Source organism: Oncorhynchus masou, unplaced genomic scaffold (genome assembly GCF_036934945.1).
Source record: "Oncorhynchus masou masou isolate Uvic2021 unplaced genomic scaffold, UVic_Omas_1.1 unplaced_scaffold_540, whole genome shotgun sequence".
In the NCBI taxonomy this organism is placed as follows: domain Eukaryota; kingdom Metazoa; phylum Chordata; class Actinopteri; order Salmoniformes; family Salmonidae; genus Oncorhynchus; species Oncorhynchus masou.
Window position 1 is genome coordinate 276,177 of NW_027011812.1, and position 22,156 is coordinate 298,332.

The 22,156-nt window shown below is 48.8% G+C and overlaps 1 protein-coding gene across 1 annotated transcript in view; it reads left to right on the forward strand.

Moving 5' to 3' along the window:
- The window catches only part of LOC135535983 (anoctamin-1-like), a 153,389-nt gene that overhangs the window by 79,317 nt on the left and 51,916 nt on the right, over positions 1–22,156 (forward strand). Inside the window, exons 15-16 of the mRNA XM_064962385.1 lie at positions 4,124–4,228; positions 4,862–4,945. Of these exons, the coding sequence (XP_064818457.1) occupies positions 4,124–4,228; positions 4,862–4,945 (189 nt within the window). The remainder of the gene's footprint in view (positions 1–4,123; positions 4,229–4,861; positions 4,946–22,156) is intronic.

Consider the following 22,156-nt stretch of genomic DNA (forward strand, 5'->3'; position numbering starts at 1 on the left):
CCATCCCACCACACCTCATCCCACCACACCCCATCCCACCACACCCCATCCCACCACATCCCATCCCACCACACCCCATCCCACCACATCCCATCCCACCACACCCCATCCCACCACACCCCATCTCACCCCATCCCACCACACCCCATCTCACCCCATCCCACCACATCCCATCCCAGCACATCCCATCCCACCACACCCCATCTCACCCCATCCCACCACACCCCATCTCACCCCATCCCACCACACCCCATCTCACCCCATCCCACCACACCCCATCTCACCCCATCCCACCACATCCCATCCCAGCACATCCCATCCCACCACACCCCATCTCACCTCATCCCACCACACCCCATCTCACCCCATCCCACCACATCCCATCCCAGCACATCCCATCCCACCACACCCCATCCCACCACACCTCATCCCACCACACCCCATCTCACCTCATCCCACCACACCTCATCCCACCACATCCCATCCCAGCACATCCCATCCCACCACACCCCATCCCACCACATCCCATCCCAGCACACCCCATCCCAGCACACCCCATCCCAACACACCCCATCCCACCACACCTCATCCCACCACACCCCAGCACACCCCATCCCAACACACCCCATCCCAGCACACCCCATCCCAACACACCCCATCCCAACACACCCCATCCCACCACACCCCATCCCACCACACCCCATCCCACCACACCCCATCCCACCACACCCCATCCCACCACACCCCATCCCACCACATCACATCCCATCCCACCACACCCCATCCCCATCACATCCCACCTCATCCCATCCCATCACATCCCATCCCACCACACCCCATTCCATCACATCAAAACCCTATCCCTTCCCACCACACCCCATCCCCATCACATCCCACCTCATCCCATCCCATCACATCCCATCCCATCACATCCCATTCCACCACATCACATTCCACCACATCACATCCTACCCTGCCGCTACTCCACTCCTTAATGGTCAAGTTACTAGACCTCACTTCTTAATGGTCAGGTTACTCAGGTTACTATACTCCACTTAATGGTCAGGTTACGATACTACACACCTTAAGTGGGTCGGCAGGGTAGCCTAGTGGTTAGAGCGTTGGACTAGTAACCGGAAGGTGGCAACCCCCGAGGTACAAATCTGTCGTTCTGCCCCTGAACAGGCAGTTAACCCACTGTTCCTAGGCCATCATTGAAAATAAGAATTTGTTCTTAACTGACTTGCCTAGTTGAACAAAAGTTTAAAAAAATGTTTTGTCAGTTTACTATACTCCACCCCTTAATGGTTACCATACTCCGCCCCTTAATGGTTACTATACTCCACTCCTTAATGGTTACTATACTCCACCCCTTAATGGTTACTATACTCCGCCCCTTAATGGTTACTATACTCCACTCCTTAATGGTTACTATACTCCACCCCTTAATGGTTACTATACTCCGCCCCTTAATGGTTACTATACTCCACTCCTTAATGGTTACTATACTCCACCCCTTAATGGTTACTATACTCCACTCCTTAATGGTTACTATACTCCACCCCTTAATGGTTACTAAACTCCACCCCTTAATGGTTACTATACTCCACCCCTTAATGGTTACTATACTCCACCCCTTAATGGTTACTATACTCCACTCCTTAATGGTTACTATAATCCACCCCTTAATGGTTACTAAACTCCACCCCTTAATGGTTACTATACTCCACCCCTTAATGGTTACTATACTCCACTCCTTAATGGTTACTATACTCCACTCCTTAATGGTTACTATACTCCACCCCTTAATGGTCAGGTTACTATACTCCACTGCTTAATGGTCAGGTTACTATACGCCACTCCTTAATGGTTACTATACTCCACCCCTTAATGGTCAGGTTACTATACTCCACTGCTTAATGGTCAGGTTACTATACTCCACTCCTTAATGGTTACTATACTCCACCCCTTAATGGTCAGGTTACTATACTCCACTGCTTAATGGTTAGGTTACTATACGCCACTCCTTGATGGTTACTATACTCCACTCCTTAATGGTTACTATACTCCACTCCTTAATGGTCTGGTTACTATACTCCACTCCTTAATGGTCAGGTTACTATACTCCACTCCTTAATGGTTACTATACTCCACCCTTTAATGGTTACTATACTCCACCCCTTAATGGTTACTATACTCCACTCCTTAATGGTCAGGTTACTATACTCCACTCCTTAATGGTCAGGTTACTATACTCCACTCCTTAATGGTTACTATACTCCACCCTTTAATGGTTACTATACTCCACCCCTTAATGGTTACTATACCCCACTCCTTAATGGTCAGGTTACTATACTCCACTCCTTAATGGTCAGGTTACTATACTCCACTCCTTAATGGTTACTATACTCCACCCTTTAATGGTTACTATACTCCACCCTTTAATGGTTACTATACTCCACCCCTTAATGGTTACTATACTCCACTCCTTAATGGTTAGGTTACTATACGCCACTCCTTGATGGTTACTATACTCCACTCCTTAATGGTTACTATACTCCACCCCTTAATGGTTACTATACTCCACCGCTTAATGGTTACTATACTCCACCCCTTAATGGTTACTATATTCCACTCCTTAATGTTTACTATACTCCACCCCTTAATGGTTACTATACTCCCCCTTAATGGTTACTATACTCCACCCATTAAGGGTTACTATACTCCACCCCTTAATGGTTACTATACTCCACCCCTTAATGGTCAGGTTACTATGCTCCACCCCTTAATGGTCAGGTTACTATACTCCGCCCCTTAATGGTTACTATACTCCACTCCTTAATGGTTACTATACTCCACTCCTTAATGGTTACTATACTCCACTACTTAATGGTCAGGTTACTATACTCCACCCCTTAATGTTTACTATACTCCACCCCTTAATGGTTACTATACTCCACCCCTTAATGGTTACTATACCCCACTCCTTAATGGTCAGGTTACTATACTCCACTCCTTAAGGGTTACTATACTCCACCCCTTAAGGGTTACTATACTCCACTCCTTAATGGTTACTTAACTCCGCTCCTTAATGGTTACTATACTCCACTCCTTAATGGTCAGGTTACTATACTCCACCCCTTAATGTTTACTATACTCCACCCCTTAATGGTTACTATACTCCACCCCTTAATGGTTACTATACTCCACCCCTTAATGGTTACTATACTCCACCCCTTAATGGTTACTATACTCCACCCCTTAATGGTCAGGTTACTATACTCCACCCCTTAATGGTCAGGTTACTATACTCCACCCCTTAATGGTTACTATACTCCACCCCTTAATGGTTACTATACTCCACCCCTTAATGGTTACTATACTCCACCCCTTAATGGTCACTATACTCCGCTCCTTAATGGTCAGGTTACTATACTCCACTGCTTAATGGTCAGGTTACGATACTCCACCCCTTAATGGTTACTATACTCCACTCCTTAATGGTCAGGTTACTTTACGCCACTCCTTAATGGTCAGGTTACTATACTCCACCCCTTAATGGTTACTATACTCCACCCCTTAATGGTTACTATACTCCACCCCTTAATGGTTACTATACTCCACTACTTAATGGTTACTATACTCCGCCCCTTAATGGTTACTATAATCCGCCCCTTAATGGTTACTATACTCCGCCCCTTAATGGTTACTATTCTCCACCCCTTAATGGTCAGGTTACTATGCTCCACCCCTTAATGGTTACTATACTCCACCCCTTAATGGTTACTATTCTCCACCCCTTAATGGTCAGGTTACTATGCTCCACCCCTTAATGGTCAGGTTACTATACTCCACTCCTTAATGGTCAGGTTACTATACTCCACTCCTTAATGGTTACTATACTCCACCCCTTAATGGTCAGGTTACTATGCTCCACCCCTTAATGGTCAGGTTACTATGCTCCACCCCTTAATGGTCAGGTTACTATACTCCACTCCTTAATGGTTACTATACTCCACTTCTTAATGGTCAGGTTACTATACTCCACTCCAACTGACACCAGTCCAGGTCCTCATCACTGACTGACCATCAGAACAAATGAACTGGTCTCTCTTCTCCCCAGGACCACCCGAGGCCCAAGTATGAAACCGTCCTGCTCGAGAAGAGACAGATGATGAGGAACAAGGAGAAGAAGAATGAGAAAAAGAAGAAGAAGAAGAAGATTGAGGTGGGGATATCTTGTACTCCCCCCAGGATTTAAACCCCTCAACTGGTGTTTGATCTGTTGCTAATGTACAAACACCAGCTTTCTACCGGTAGAAAGCCCAGGGGGACTGAGTAGGGATGGGGGGTGCTACGGTATAGAAAGTCCAGGGGGGCTGTGTAGAGATGGGGGGAGGGGGGCTACGGTATAGAAAGCCCAGGGGGCTGTGTAGAGATGGGGGGGTGCTACGGTATAGAAAGCCCAGGGGGACTGAGTAGAGATGGGGGGGGAAGGGGGGGGGTATAGAAAGCCCAGGGGGACTGAGTAGAGATGGGGGGGGGGGGTGCTACAGTATAGAAAGCCCAGGGGGACTGAGTTGAGATGGGGGGGGGGGGGCTACGGTATAGAAAGTGAGGAAGTAGAGCCACTGTCTGTCTCTCCAGGCCTGTTGGAGCCGCCCCATGCAGAACCGCTGTCTGTCTCTCCAGGCCTGTTGGAGCAGCCCAATGTCTACACAACAACACATTGCTGATTCAACATACTGGGATGTTACCATCATACCATGTTCCTAACCACTGTTGGCTGGAGGGATATGGTTGGAGGTGGGAAGGCATTTGGCTGTTTGTGTCCTGTGTTCAGCCATGCTCTGTGTTGCAGCCTGTGCAGCGGGAGGAGGACGTGGCGGCAGGGAAAGACAGGTGGAGACAGAAGTTACTGTCTGCTATGAACACTGGGACATCGGTAACACTCCTCTTCTCCTCTGCCTGCTCCTCTTCTCCTCCTGCTCCTCTTCTTCGCCTGCTCCTCTTCTCCTCTGCCTGCTTCTCTTCCTCCACCTTCTGCCTCTCCTCATCCTCTCCCCTCTTGCTTCTAAACTGGCAGACTCTCAGGAACTCTCTATTTGAGCAGCAGTTAGGTTAGCGAGCGGCAGTGTGGCCGAGGAGCGGCAGTGTGGCCGAGGAGCGGCAGTGTGGCCGAGGAGCGGCAGTGTGGCCGAGGAGCGGCAGCGTGGCCGGGGAGGGAGCGGCAGCGTGGCCGGGGAGGGAGCGGCAGCGTGGCCGGGGAGGGAGCGGCAGCGTGGCCGGGGAGGGAGCGGCAGCGTGGCCGGGGAGGGAGCGGCAGTGTGGCCGGGGAGGGAGCGGCCGCGTGGCCGGGGGGAGCGGCCGCGTGGCCGGGGAGGGAGCGGCCGCGTGGCCGCTCTCTATTGCCTGTAGAGGATGGCAGCCGTGTTTTATTGGCTCTTAACCAACCATGCTATTTTTTATTTATTTTTTCTCATTGTTTGTAACTTATTTTGTACATAATGACCGAAAAGAGCTTCTGGACATCAGAACAGCGATTACTCACCTCAAATTGGACAAATAATTTCTCTTCAATGAGTCGGACGGGAATGATATACTCCAAACACCCGAACAGACCCTCATCCCTGTCATTCGCTGGAGAAACAAACAGATTTCCCGGAAAGAGATTGCCTTGTGAGGATCAGGTGGCGAGAGGCTAATCTGCCTTTGTTTAACAGTACGGATGGCAATGTTCAATCGTTGGAAAATAAATGGGACGAACTGAAAGCACATATATCCTACAAACGGGACATTAAAAACTGTAATACTTTGTTTCACAGTCGTGGCTGAACAACGACATTAATAACATACAGCTGGCGGGTTGTACACTCTATAGGCAGGATAGAACAGCGGCCACTGGTAAGACACGGGGCGGAGGTCTATGTATATTTGTAAACAACAGCTGGTGCACGATGTCTAAGGAAGTCTTGAGGTTTTGCTCGCCTGACGTAGAGGATCTCATGATGAGCTGTAGACCACAGTAACTGCCTAGAGTTTTCGTCTGTATTTTTTGAAGCTGTCTACATACCACCACAGACCGATGCACTGAGACCACACTCAATGAGCTGTATACCACCATAATCAAACAGGAAAACGCTCATCCAGAGGTGGCGCTCCTACTGGCCGGGGACTTTAATGTAGGGAAACTTAAATCTGTTTTGCTTCTATCAGCATGTTAAATGTGCAACCAGAGGGGAAAAACCTCTGGACCACCTTTACACCACACACACCTTTACACCACATACACCTTTACACCACACACACCTTTACACCACACACAGAGACGCGTACAAAGCTCGCCCTCCATTTGGCAAATCTGACCATAATTCTATCCTCCTGATTCCTGCTTACAAGCAAAAACTAAAGCAGGAAGCACCAGTGACTCGCTCAATACTGAAGTGGTCAGATGAAGCAGATGCTAAACTACAGGACTGTTTTGCTAGCACAGACTGGAATATGTTCCGGGATTCTTCCGATGGCATTGAGGAGTACACTACATCAGTTACTGATTTCATCAATAGGGAAAGGGAAAGATGAAATACCTAGCTAGTTGTACAACTGAATGCATTCAACTGAAATGTGTCTTCTGCAATTAACCCAACCTCTGAATCAGAGAGGTGTGGGGGGCTGCCATAATCGACATCCACGCCTGGACGAACAGTGGATTAACTGCGTTGTTCAGGGAAAGAATGACAGATTTCTTATCTTGTCAGCTCGGGGATTCGATCCAGCAACCTTTCGGGTAATGGACCAACGCACCTACCCGCCAGGCCACCTCCCACTATGGCCAAGAAGTGCATCGATGACGTCGTTCCCGCAGTGACTGAACGTACATCCCCCAACCAGAAGCCATTGATTACAGGCAACATTCGCTCTGAGCTAAAGGTTAGAGCTGCACCTTTCAAGGAGCGGGACTCGAACCCGGAAGCTTAACAGAAATCCCGCTACGCCCTCCGACGAACCATCAAACAGGCAAAGTGTCAATACAGGACGAAGATCAAATCGTCCTACACCAGCTCTGATACTCATCAGATGTGGCAGTGCTTGCAAACTATTACAGACTACAAAGGGAAGCACACCCGAGAGCTGCCCAGTGACACGTGCCTACCAGAGGAGCTAAATAACTTCTATGCTCGCTTAGAGGCAAGTAATACTGAAACAGCATGAGAGCATCAGCTGTTCCGGACAACTGTGATCACGCTCTCCACAGCCAATGTGAGTAAGACCCTTAAACAGGTCAACATTCACAAGGGCGCAGGGCCAGACGGATTACCAGGACGTGTACTCAAAGCATGCTCTGTCCAACTGGCAAGTGTCTTCACTGACATTTTCAACCTCACCCTGTCTGAGTCTGTAATCCCAACATGTTTCAAGCAGACCACCATATTTCATGTGCCCAAGAACCTGCCTAAATGACTACTGACCTGTAGCACTCACGTCTGTAGCCATGAAATGCTTTGAAAGGCTGGTCGTGGCTCACATCAACACCATTATCCCAGAACCCCTTGGTCTTCAGATCCTCAAAAGGTTTTACAGCTGCACCATCGAGAGCATCCTGATGGGTTGCATCACTGCCTGATATTGCAATTGCTCGGCCTCCGACCGCAAGGCACTACATAGGGTAGCGTGTACGGCCCAATACATCACAGGGACCAAGCTTCTTGTCATCCAGGACCTCTATACCAGGCGGTGTCAGAGGAAGGCCCTAAAAATTGTGAAAGAATTAGTCATAGACTGTTCTCTCTGCTACCACACGGCAAGCTTTACCGAAGCGCAAAGTCTCGGTCCAAGAGGCTTCTCAACAGCTTCTTGGAATAGCTAATCAATTGGCTACCCAGGCTATTTGCATTGCCCCCTCCTCTTCTACGCTGCTGCTACTCTGTTTATCTATGCATAGTCACTAACTCAACCTACATGTACATATTACCTTAATGACCTGGACTAACCGGTGCTCCCGCACATTGACTCTGTACCGGTCCCCCCTATATGTAACCATGCTATTGTTATTTACTGCTGCTCTTATTTTTATCTTACTTTTTGAGGTGTTTTCTTGAAACTGCATTGTTGGTTAAGGGCTTGTATGTGACAAATACGATTTGATTTGACTACAGACTGAAACAGGAACATGGCTTCACTAACTGAATAGAGACAAATATGGCTTCACTAACTGAATAGAGACAAATATGGCTTCACTAACTGAATAGAGACAAACAGAAACATGGCTTCACTAACTGAATAGAGACAAACAGAAACATGGCTTCACTAACTGAATAGAGACAAACAGAAACATGGCTTCACTAACTGAATAGAGACAAACAGAAACATGGCTTCACTAACTGAATAGAGACAGACAGAAACATGGCTTCACTAACTGAATAGAGACAGACAAACATGGCTTCACTAACTGAATAGAGACAGACAAACATGGCTTCACTAACTGAAGAGACTGAAACATGGCTTCACTAACTGAATAGAGACAGAAACAAGAACATGGCTTCACTAACTGAATAATCAAATGTTATTGGTCACATACACGTGTTTAGCAGATGTTATTGCAGGTTTATCGAAATGCTTGTTTACATTTACATTTAAGTCATTTGGCAGACGCTCTTATCCAGAGCGACTTACAAATTGGTGAATTCACCTTATGACATCCAGTGGAACAGCCACTTTACAATAGTGCATCTAAATCATTTAAGGGGGGTGAGAAGGATTACTTTATCCTATCCTAGGTATTCCTTAAAGAGGTGGGGTTTCAGGTGTCTCCGGAAGGTGGTGATTGACTCCGCTGTCCTGGCGTCGTGAGGGAGTTTGTTCCAACATTGGGGGCCAGAGCAGCGAACAGTTTTGACTGGGCTGAGCGGGAACTGTACTTCCTCAGTGGTAGGGAGGCGAGCAGGCCAGAGGTGGATGAACGCAGTGCCCTTGTTTGGGTGTAGGGCCTGATCAGAGCCTGGAGGTACTGCGGTGCCGTTCCCCTCAGTGTTTCTAGCTCCGACAGTGCAGTAATATCTAACAATTTTACAACATATACCCAATACCTACATATCTTAAGTCAATTAAAGGAATTAAGAATATATAAATATATGGAGGAGAAATGTCAGAGCAGCACAGACTAAGATACAGTAGAATAGAAAACAGTATATACGTACGAGATGAGTAATGCAAATATATAAACATTATTCAAGTGATTTAGTGTTCAATGTAATAAAGTGGCCAGTGATTTAAAGTCTATGTATACAGGGCAGCAGCCTCTGTGTTAGTGGTGGCTGTTTAACAGTCGGATGGCCTTGAGATAGAAGCTGTTTTTCAGTCTCTTGGTCCCAGCTTTGATGCACCTGTACTGACCTCGCCTTCTGGATGATAGCGGGGTGAACAGGCAGTGGCTCGGGTGGTTGTTGTCCTTGATGATCTTTTTGGCCTTCCTGTGTCATCAGGTGGTGTAGGTGCCCCCGGTGATGCGTTGTGCAGACCTCACTACCCTCTGGAGAGCCTTACGGTTGTGAGCGGAGCAGTTGCCATACCAGGCGGTGATACAGCCCAACAGGATGCTCTCGATTGTCCATCTGTAAAAGTTTGTGGGTTTTAGGTGCCAAGACAAATTTCTTCAGCCTCTTGAGATTGTCTGTGTGGGTGTACCATTTCAGTTTGTCAGTGATGTGTACTCCAAGGAACTTAAAACGTTCCACCTTCTCCACTACTGTCCCATCGATGTGGATAGGGGTGCTCCTCTGCTCTTTCCTGAAGTCCACAATCATCTCCTTTTGTTTTGTTGACATTGAGTGAGGTTATTTTCCTGGCACCACACTCCTAGAGCCCTCACCACGTCCATGTAGGCTGTCTCATTGTTGGTAATCAAGCCTAACTACTGTTGTGTCATCTGCAAACTTGATGATTGAGTTGGAGGCATGCTTGGCCACGCAGTCATGTGTGAACAGGAGGTACAGGAGAGGGCTGAGAACGCACCCTTGTGGGGTCCCTGTGTTGAGGATCAGCGAAGTGGAGGTGTTGTTTCACCTCTTGGGGCGACCCGTCAGGAAGTCCAGGACCTAGCTTCACAGGGCGCAATGATGATCTTGGAAGGTACTATGGTGTTGAATGCTGAGCTACTGTCAATTAACAGCATTCTTACATAGGTATTCCTCTTGTCCAGATGGGTTAGGGCAGTGTGCGTTGCGATTGCATTGTCGGTGGGTCTATTGGGGCGGTAAGCAAATTGGAGTGGGTCTAGGGTGTCAAGTAGGGTGGAGGTGATATGATCCTTGATTAGTCTCTCAAAGCACTTCATGATGACAGAAGTGAGTGTTACGGGGCGATAGTTGTATAGCTCTGTTACCTTCGCTTTCTTCGGAACAGGAACAATGGTGGTCACCTTGGAGCATGTGGGAACAGCAGACTGGGATAGGGAGAGATTTAATATGTCTGTAAACACACCAGCCAGCTGTTCTGCACAAGCTCTGAGAACGCAGCTAGGGATGCTGTCTGGGCTGGCAGCCTTGCGAGGGTTAACACATTTAAATGTCTTACTCAGGTCGGCCACGGAGAAGGAGAGCACACTGTCCTTGGTAGTGGGCCGTGTCGGTGGCACTGTGTGATCCTCAAAGTGACCGGAAAAGGTGTTCAGCTTGTCCGGAAGCAGGATGTTTGTGTCCACGACGTGGCTGGTTTTCCATTTGTAGTCCGTGATTGTCTGTAGTCCCTGCCACATACGTCTCCTGTCTGATTGTCTGTAGACTCTGTAGCCACATACGTCTGGTGTCTGAGCTGTTGAATTGTGACTCCACTTTGTCTCTATGCTGACGTTTTACTTGTTTGATTGCATTGTGGAAGGAATTAACATACATTAAGGGAACTTTTCGACATTTTCCGTATGGTTAGTGAGAAAGTCCATATTGCAAATGTACCGTCCCTTACTAGACGTCCGAAAACATTTTTAAAATTCGGGAACGGCGTCGGGCCGAGCGGCAGGGCCAGACCTACCGGGAAGTCATCAAATGAACTTTGTCGGACATTCGGTTTTCGTTTTATAAAATAATCAGATTTTGGTCATTTTTCCGCTATCCCGGAAAATCCCACAAGAGGGCATAAGCAATCATACTGCAATTTGACAAAACATCACGAATCACGACGGGCCTTATCTCGAAAACTGAAAATATTTCGATGCCGAAACTTGGTGAGCATAGGTTTGGCATAATGGGCAGTTGGCCCCGAACAAGATGGCGTCTAGGCCTCAACGGTTTTTGAGTTATGGCCATTTTTCTGGGATTAAAGGTCCAAAATGAAAATATAGAAATTATTTTTTCACTCCACGTCAAAGTCAAGGAGCCTCCGGTGTCAATAACAAAAAAATCAGCCATTTATCTATCGTCATTTAAGAGAAATCGTACGATGACAGATTTGTGATGTTCAAATATAGGTGTGTTTTTTTCAACAGTTACAAATCCAGTTGCAGGGTGTTTATACGAATATTTTTAAAGTGTGCTGCGGAGCTCTGCGAGATTTCTGTGATTTTCTATGATTTTCTGAAATAACACACACTCACTAAACCCTCTGTAAATAACTAAGACTTAAAACTCAGGATTCTGTAAAGGCATACCCCAATGAGGATATGAGTTTATTTATAGCTTCCTGTGCCAACAGAAAGTGCCTTAAATGGTGTCATAGTGGCTGTATCCAAGGGTTAAAAAGGTCAGATCTTTTCAAAACTTCATATGTGTGATTAGACAACCCTCCTGAACTGTAAAATCAGTCATTTCTCCCAACAGATGTCAAAGAAAAGCTCTCACACACACACACAGCAAGGATGGAGTGACAAAGCGTGGTGTTTAAAGACACAGAGAGCAGGCAATGGCATAAACATAATTCCAAGGCCGTGCCGAGTTCAACGAGATATCCCGCTTGACCGTAGCTCGCTCGGTCTAAGCGCAGCGACCATGAGAAAAGTAGGCCCAATATGAAGCCTGCACCAGAACGTCATTTGATTTTGGGTGACAGCGGCGGAACCGTTAGGTTTAGAAGGACAATTCAAACACAGGACCGTTCCTAAGGTCCTCCCGATCTGTGCAAGCCTAACCTTGACCGTGTGGCATTAACCCTTCACAGTTAAAAGAAGGTGTTTACATAAAAACAGTGTGCATTGACTTCTCTCCCCATAGGAATACATTGGCTTCACCTCTAAATTCAACCTGAAGCCTATGTGGGTTATGAATGCCTTATGAACCCGTCTTCTATGACAGTCCATCAGACCACTATGAGGTCTACCTGTGTCGATTCTAAGCTTCCTGGAGCAACCGGAAGTGGTTAAATTCACCCAAAAGGTATTTGGATGTACATCACCAGCAAAGGTGAAAATGACTCTGCATTCAACCCTATGTAGATCAGTCAATTCTCAACGTAAAGACTTAAAACTCAGGATTCTGTAAGTGTCTATGTCAATCAAGACGTGTGTACTTATAGCTTCCTGTGCCAACCGGAAGTGCCATACTTGGTGTCTCAGGGGCTGTTTGGAAGGGTTAAAAAAAGCAGATCTGTCCAAAACTTCATATGTGTGATTAGGCAACCCCCATGAACTGTAAATCAGTCATTTTTCCCATAAAAATTAAAAGGAAAACTAAATCACACAGATACACAACTTGGATGGAGGGACGTATTGGGGTGCATAGAGACTGACAGTGCCTCCAATAGTTAGCTTTGTTCGAGCTAAAAAAGAACCGTCAGACCTAGAGTTCCGAAACTTTAGAATCATGTTCTAGACCTCAGGTCGATAGTGCGTGGTGAGTTAGGTGGCTCTAGAAGGTTCTCGGTCCGAGAAACAGCGTCGAACATTTGCAATGACTTCAATTCATTTTGACCATTACGAAAATGGCGACATTTAGAAATGTCCCAGAGTCACAAGACTAGGTGCATTGTGACCGTCTCGGCCCATAGAGACAGAACCCAACGTTTCTGTCCGATAGCTCATTCAAGGACCCCGTAGCAAGTAATTGAAAAAAGTGGATTTTCAGCACCAATTAGGGTTTTACTCGGACACCAAATGACCTATCGAGCCGAAACTTGGGATTCGGGGTCGCCTCAGCTAGGCCTACACATAACACAAGAAATGGACCCGCAGCTAGAACGTAACTACGTGTTTTCTGTTTTTTTTATGGTTTGAACCGAAGGCGTTGTGAATTTTGGGCCAGCTCTGAAGTATGTGATACTTGGCTCCTAAACGAGTTGGGAAAAGTGGGTTTGATGTCAGTTTGTATCAGTTTGGTGTCAGAATGATATCAAATTGACTGATGGACGGTGACTTGCAGGTGACTCTTGTCCATTTGCAATATGTGTAAGCGGTGAGGTACCATCACCAAAAGTGACATTCTGAAATCAACCCTAACGAGCGATGGAGAGGTACCAGAATCACTGCCCAGCCATCCCGAGTTCATCGGGCCAGTCAATTTGGCATTCCTGCACGATTTTTATAGCATGACAAATTGGTGATGGTGAATGCCCAGTTAACCATATTGCAAATGCACAGTGACTTTGCAAGAGTGAGAAAACATCAACAAATGGACATTCTGAAATCAACCCTAACGAGCGATGGAGAGGTACCAGAATCACTGCCCAGCCATCCCGAGTTCATCGGGCCAGTCAATTTGGCATTCCTGCACGATTTTTATAGCATGACAAATTGGTGATGGTGAATGCCCAGTTAACCATATTGCAAATGCACAGTGACTTTGCAAGAGTGAGAAAACATCACCAAATGGACATTCTGAAATCAACCCTAACGAGCGATGGAGAGGTACCAGAATCACTGCCCAGCCATCCCGAGTTCATCGGGCCAGTCAATTTGGCATTCCTGCACGATTTTTATAGCATGACAAATTCGTGATGGTGAATGCCCAGTTAACCATATTGCAAATGCACAGTGACTTTGCAAAAGTGAGAAAACAACATAAACAAATGGACATGATGAAATCAACACCACGAGTGATTGAAAGGAACAACAATCACTGCCCGGCCATCCCGAGTTCATCAGGCCAGTCAATTTTGCATTTCTGCAGGATTTTTGAGCATGTCAAATTTCTTATGACATTTGGCCCCCACAAAACATATGCCTTATGCACAAGTAAAAAAATAAATAAATAATTATGATAATAAAATATGACTAAAGTATGTTGATACAGTTCTTATACGTGTGTAATTGACACAAAATTCTAAAGAATTTCGAAAAACGGTCCAGAAAGCACTTTTTTAAGGGGTGATAAGTTTTTGACAAATTCATTTTTTCAAAATTTGGCTTTTGGATGTTGACTTGGTCCATTTCCTATATGAAAAACCAAGGTGGAGTGCACACGCCACCTGTTGGATTTTTGAAGTGTTACAACTGGCAATTGCCATATGGCATTTGCAAAACATTTTGCATGAATCAACGCCGATTTGGGTGGTATTGTCCATTGTGTACATGGTTTGTACTATGCCAATGGTTTACCATTCATTTTTGTCCATTTGAGGGGGGAATTCCCTTACTTGTTTGATTGTCTTGTGGAAGGAATTAACTTGTTTGATTGTCTTGTGGAGGGAATTAACTTGTTTGATTGCCTTGTGGAGGGAATTAACTTGTTTGATTGCCTTGTGGAGGGAATTAACTTGTTTGATTGCCTTGTGGAGGGAATAACTACACTGTTCATATTCTGCCATTGTTCCCAGTCACCTTGCCGTGGTTAAATGCGATGGTTCACGCTTTCAGTTTTGCGCGAATGCTGCCATCTATCCACGTATTCTGGTTAGGGTAGGTTTTAATAGTCACAGTGGGTACAGCATTGCCTAAACACTTCCTGATGAACTCAGTCACGTATAATCAGTCAATCCCCAGTATAATCGAATAGAGACTGAAACAGAAACCTGGTTAACTGACTAGAAAGGAAATTAGCAGTACTGTGGCCTGGTTGAACACAGCAGATTCTATCCCAGCTTAACCCAGCCTCCTGACCTTCACCCCGCCTCCCGACCTTCACCCCGCCTCCCGACCTTCACCCAGCCTCCCGTCCTTCACCCAGCCTCCCGTCCTTCACCCAGCCTCCCGTCCTTCACCCAGCCTCCCGTCCTTCACCCAGCCTCCCGACCTTCACCCAGCCTCCCGACCTTCACCCAGCCTCCCGACCTTCACCCAGCCTCCCGACCTAACCTTCGCCTAGCCTCCCGACCTGACCTTCGCCTAGCTTCCCGACCTGACCCTCGCCTAGCCTCCCGACCTGACCCTCGCCTAGCCTCCCGACCTGACCCTCGCCTAGCCTCCCGACCTGACCCTCGCCTAGCCTCCCGACCTGACCCTCGCCTAGCCTCCCGACCTGACCCTCGCCTAGCCTCCCGACCTGACCCTCGCCTAGCCTCCCGACCTGACCCTCGCCTAGCCTCCCGACCTGACCCTCGCCTAGCCTCCCGACCTGACCCTCGCCTAGCCTCCCGACCTGACCCTCGCCTAGCCTCCCGACCTGACCCTCGCCTAGGCTCCCGACCTGACCCTCGCCTAGGCTCCCGACCTGACCCTCGCCTAGCCTCCCGACCTGACCCTCGCCCAGCCTCCCGACCTGACCCTCGCCCAGCCTCCCGACCTTCGCCCAGCCTCCCGACCTTCGCCCAGCCTCCCGACCTTCGCCCAGCCTCCCGACCTTCGCCCAGCCTCCCGACCTTCGCCCAGCCTCCCGACCTTCGCCCAGCCTCCCGACCTTCGCCCAGCCTCCCGACCTTCGCCCAGCCTCCCGACCTTCGCCCAGCCTCCCGACCTTCGCCCAGCCTCCCGACCTTAGCCCAGCCACCCGACCTGACCTTCACCCAGCCTCCCGACTTGACCTTCAGCCACCCGACCTGACCTTCACCCAGCCTCCCGACTTGACCTTCACCCAGCCTCCCGACCTTCACCCAGCCACCCGACCTGACCTTCACCCAGCCTCCCGACTTGACCTTCACCCAGCCTCCCGACCTTCACCTAGCCTCCCGACGCGACCTTCACCCAGCCTCCCGACCTGACCTTAACCCTGTCTGACTTCCTCTTCCCTTCCGTCTGACGTTGCTCTGACTAGATGGCAGAACATTGTCACTAGGTGCCTTGTGGTACATCTCTGTACTCTGTTAATTCCTGCTCTAGATAGAAAGGGGGTGTGTGTGTGAGGTGACATATGGCCGAGAGGAAATCCCATGACAGTAATTTCCCAAAGGGCTTAGCGGCCTGCAGGGAGGAGGAGTGTGTTAGATGCACTCTGACAGGGATGTGGTGGTGTCAGGAGAGAGTCCTGACCTTATAGTGGGTCTCTTTGGGTTCATTTCAGTGCAAGACCACATGGTTACCACCCTCAGCAAGGGTGCTGAAAACCAGATGCATCCAGTTTACAGGGGATGGTTAGAGAGCCTGTGAAGCAACTTCCTCTTTTGGACGTTAACAAGCAGACACTCCAGCTTAACTCCTCCTCCACAATTACTGGATTGGTTGAACAGTGCAGAAGAGAACCACCCAGACAGGACCAGAATGAAAGGCCTGCTACATTAGGTTATATGGACACTAATCTCCTGTGTTACTGCCATGACTTTTACTAGTGTCAAGGGGAGAGGTTGGGGTGAGGAGACGAGAGGTTGGGGTGAGGAGACGAGAGGTTGGGGGGAGGAGACGAGAGGTGACTAGAGCTGAGGGGAGGGGAAGAGAACAGACGAGAGGTGGGGAGGAGAGGGTTAGAGTATGTATGTCAGTGCTGTGTGTGTGGATGTGTGTGTGGGTGGGTGGTGGGTGGGTGGGTGCTAGGTGGTGGATGTGTGTGTGGGTGGGTGCTAGGTGGTGGGTGGGTGTGGGTGGGTGCTTGTGGGTGGGTGCTAGGTGGTGGGTGGGTGTGGGTGGGTGCTAGGTGGTGGATGTGTGTGGGTGTGGGTGGGTGCTTGGTGGTGGATGTGTGTGGGTGTGGGTGGGTGTGGGTGGGTGCTAGGTTGGGGATGGGTGTGGGTGGGTGCTAGGTGGTGGATGTGTGTGGGTGTGGGTGAGTGCTAGGTGGTGGGTGTGGGTGGGTGCTAGGTGATACGTGGTAGGTGGTGTGTGGGTGGGTGCTAGGTGGTGTTTGGGTGGGTGGGTGCTCGGTGGGTGTGTGCTAGGTGGTGGGTGGGTGGGTGTGTGCTAGGTGGTGTGTGGATGTGGGTGGGTGCTAGGTGGTAGATGTGGGTGGGTGATAGGTGGTGGGTGGGTGCTTGGTGCTGTGTGGGTGTGGGTGGGTGCTTGGTGCTGTGTGGGTGCTAGGTGGTGCTGTTGTCCACCTTATGATCTGACAACGTGCTGCATCACTGGGACATCTACAGTCACTGCCTGTGTGTGTTTCAACTTGTAATGTCACAAGTACTGGGAAATGGATTCTAACAGCTCCAAAACCAACAATGTGTGATCACTATCAATGGTTAGGGTTAGAGGAACAAACAGCAGTCCTGTCTCAGAGGACCATACAGCAGTCCTGTCTCAGAGGAACATACAGCAGTCCTGTCTCAGAGGAACATACGGCAGTCCTGTCTCAGAGGAACAAACAGCAGTCCTGTCTCAGAGGAACATTGGTTAGTGGTCAAACAGCAGTCCTGTCTCAGAGGAACATTGGTTAGTGGTCAAACAGCAGTCCTGTCTCAGAGGACCAAACAGCAGTCCTGTCTCAGAGGAACATACAGCAGTCCTGTCTCAGAGGAACATTGGTTAGTGGTCAAACAGCAGTCCTGTCTCAGAGGAACATACAGCAGTCCTGTCTCAGAGGAACATTGGTTAGTGGTCAAACAGCAGTCCTGTCTCAGAGGAACATACAGCAGTCCTGTCTCAGAGGACCAAACAGCAGTCCTGTCTCAGAGGACCAAACAGCAGTCCTGTCTCAGAGGACCAAACAGTAGTCCTGTCTCAGAGGAACATACAGTAGTCCTGTCTCAGAGGAACATACAGCAGTCCTGTATCAGAGGAACATACAGCAGTCCTGTCTCAGAGGAACATACAGCAGTCCTGTATCAGAGGAACATACAGCAGTCCTGTCTCAGAGGAACATTGGTTAGTGGTCAAACAGCAGTCCTGTCTCAGAGGAACATACAGCAGTCCTGTCTCAGAGGAACATTGGTTAGTGGTCAAACAGCAGTCCTGTCTCAGAGGACCAAACAGCAGTCCTGTCTCAGAGGAACATTGGTTAGTGGTCAAACAGCAGTCCTGTCTCAGAGGAACATACAGCAGTCCTGTATCAGAGGAACATACAGCAGTCCTGTCTCAGAGGAACATTGGTTAGTGGTCAAACAGCAGTCCTGTCTCAGAGGAACATACAGCAGTCCTGTCTCAGAGGAACATTGGTTAGTGGTCAAACAGCAGTCCTGTCTCAGAGGACCAAACAGCAGTCCTGTCTCAGAGGAACATTGGTTAGTGGTCAAACAGCAGTCCTGTCTCAGAGGAACATACAGCAGTCCTGTCTCAGAGGACCAAACAGCAGTCCTGTCTCAGAGGAACATACAGCAGTCCTGTCTCAGAGGAACAAACAGCAGTCCTGTCTCAGAGGAACATACAGCAGTCCTGTCTCAGAGGAACATTGGTTAGTGGTCAAACAGCAGTCCTGTCTCAGAGGAACATAGAGCAGTCCTGTCTCAGAGGAACATAGAGCAGTCCTGTCTCAGAGGACCAAACAGCAGTCCTGTCTCAGAGGAACATACAGCAGTCCTGTCTCAGAGGAACATTGGTTAGTGGTCAAACAGCAGTCCTGTCTCAGAGGAACATACAGCAGTCCTGTCTCAGAGGACCATACAGCAGTCCTGTCTCAGAGGACCATACAGCAGTCCTGTCTCAGAGGACCATACAGCAGTCCTGTCTCAGAGGACCATACAGCAGTCCTGTCTCAGAGGAACAAACAGCAGTCCTGTCTCAGAGGACCATACAGCAGTCCTGTCTCAGAGGACCATACAGCAGTCCTGTCTCAGAGGAACAAACAGCAGTCCTGTCTCAGAGGAACATTGGTTAGTGGTCAAACAGCAGTCCTGTCTCAGAGAACCAAACAGCAGTCCTGTCTCAGAGGAACATTGGTTAGTGGTCAAACAGCAGTCCTGTCTCAGAGGAACATTGGTTAGTGGTCAAACAGCAGTCCTGTCTCAGAGAACCAAACAGCAGTCCTGTCTCAGAGGATCATACAGCAGTCCTGTCTCAGAGGAACATTGGTTTGTGGTCAAACAGCAGTCCGGTCTCAGAGGAACATACAGCAGTCCTGTCGCAGAGGAACATTAGTGGTCAAACAGCAGTCCTGTCTCAGAGGACCAAACAGCAGTCCTGTCTCAGAGGATCATACAGCAGTCCTGTCTCAGAGGACCATACAGCAGTCCTGTCTCAGAGGAACAAACAGCAGTCCTGTCTCAGAGGACCATACAGCAGTCCTGTCTCAGAGGAACATTGGTTAGTGGTCAAACAGCAGTCCTGTCTCAGAGGAACATTGGTTAGTGGTCAAACAGCAGTCCTGTCTCAGAGAACCAAACAGCAGTCCTGTCTCAGAGGAATATTGGTTAGTGGTCAAACAGCAGTCCTGTCTCAGAGGACCAAACAGCAGTCCTGTCTCAGAGGAACATTGGTTAGTGGTCAAACAGCAGTCCTGTCTCAGAGGAACATTGGTTAGTGGTCAAACAGCAGTCCGGTCTCAGAGGAACATAGAGCAGTCCTGTCTCAGAGGAACATAGAGCAGTCCTGTCTCAGAGGAACATAGAGCAGTCCTGTCTCAGAGGACGAAACAGCAGTCCTGTCTCAGAGGAACATACAGCAGTCCTGTCTCAGAGGACCAAACAGCAGTCCTGTCTCAGAGGAACATACAGCAGTCCTGTCTCAGAGGACCAAACAGCAGTCCTGTCTCAGAGGATCATACAGCAGTCCTGTCTCAGAGGAACATTGGTTAGTGGTCAAACAGCAGTCCTGTCTCAGAGGAACATACAGCAGTCCTGTCTCAGAGGAACATTGGTTAGTGGTCAAACAGCAGTCCTGTCTCAGAGGACCAAACAGCAGTCCTGTCTCAGAGGAACATTGGTTAGTGGTCAAACAGCAGTCCTGTCTCAGAGGAACATACAGCAGTCCTGTCTCAGAGGACCAAACAGCAGTCCTGTCTCAGAGGAACATACAGCAGTCCTGTCTCAGAGGAACACACAGCAGTCCTGTCTCAGAGGAACACACAGCAGTCCTGTCTCAGAGGAACATACAGCAGTCCTGTCTCAGAGGAACAAACAGCAGTCCTGTCTCAGAGGACCAAACAGCAGTCCTGTCTCAGAGGAACATACAGCAGTCCTGTCTCAGAGGAACATACAGCAGTCCTGTCTCAGAGGAACATACAGCAGTCCTGTCTCAGAGGACCAAACAGCAGTCCTGTCTCAGAGGAACATAGAGCAGTCCTGTCTCAGAGGAACATAGAGCAGTCCTGTCTCAGAGGAACATAGAGCAGTCCTGTCTCAGAGGAACATACAGCAGTCCTGTCTCAGAGGAACATTGGTTAGTGGTCAAACAGCAGTCCTGTCTCAGAGGAACATACAGCAGTCCTGTCTCAGAGGACCATACAGCAGTCCTGTCTCAGAGGACCATACAGCAGTCCTGTCTCAGAGGACCATACAGCAGTCCTGTCTCAGAGGACCATACAGCAGTCCTGTCTCAGAGGACCATACAGCAGTCCTGTCTCAGAGGACCATACAGCAGTCCTGTCTCAGAGGAACAAACAGCAGTCCTGTCTCAGAGGACCATACAGCAGTCCTGTCTCAGAGGACCATACAGCAGTCCTGTCTCAGAGGAACATTGGTTAGTGGTCAAACAGCAGTCCTGTCTCAGAGAACCAAACAGCAGTCCTGTCTCAGAGGAACATTGGTTAGTGGTCAAACAGCAGTCCTGTCTCAGAGAACCAAACAGCAGTCCTGTCTCAGAGGATCATACAGCAGTGCTGTCTCAGAGGAACATTGGTTTGTGGTCAAACAGCAGTCCGGTCTCAGAGGAACATACAGCAGTCCTGTCGCAGAGGAACATTAGTGGTCAAACAGCAGTCCTGTCTCAGAGGAACAAACAGCAGTCCTGTCTCAGAGGACCAAACAGCAGTCCTGTCTCAGAGGATCATACAGCAGTCCTGTCTCAGAGGACCATACAGCAGTCCTGTCTCAGAGGAACAAACAGCAGTCCTGTCTCAGAGGATCATTGGTTAGTGGTCAAACAGCAGTCCTGTCTCAGAGGAACATTGGTTAGTGGTCAAACAGCAGTCCTGTCTCAGAGAACCAAACAGCAGTCCTGTCTCAGAGGAATATTGGTTAGTGGTCAAACAGCAGTCCTGTCTCAGAGGACCAAACAGCAGTCCTGTCTCAGAGGACCAAACAGCAGTCCTGTCTCAGAGGAACATTGGTTAGTGGTCAAACAGCAGTCCTGTCTCAGAGGAACATTGGTTAGTGGTCAAACAGCAGTCCGGTCTCAGAGGAACATAGAGCAGTCCTGTCTCAGAGAAACATAGAGCAGTCCTGTCTCAGAGGAACATAGAGCAGTCCTGTCTCAGAGGACGAAACAGCAGTCCTGTCTCAGAGGAACATACAGCAGTCCTGTCTCAGAGGACCAAACAGCAGTCCTGTCTCAGAGGAACATACAGCAGTCCTGTCTCAGAGGACCAAACAGCAGTCCTGTCTCAGAGGATCATACAGCAGTCCTGTCTCAGAGGAACATTGGTTTGTGGTCAAACAGCAGTCCGGTCTCAGAGGACCAAACAGCAGTCCTGTCTCAGAGGACCATACAGCAGTCCTGTCTCAGAGGACCATACAGCAGTCCTGTCTCAGAGGACCATACAGCAGTCCTGTCTCAGAGGACCATACAGCAGTCCTGTCTCAGAGGACCATACAGCAGTCCTGTCTCAGAGGAACAAACAGCAGTCCTGTCTCAGAGGACCATACAGCAGTCCTGTCTCAGAGGAACAAACAGCAGTCCTGTCTCAGAGGAACATTGGTTAGTGGTCAAACAGCAGTCCTGTCTCAGAGAACCAAACAGCAGTCCTGTCTCAGAGGAACATTGGTTAGTGGTCAAACAGCAGTCCTGTCTCAGAGGAACATTGGTTAGTGGTCAAACAGCAGTCCTGTCTCAGAGAACCAAACAGCA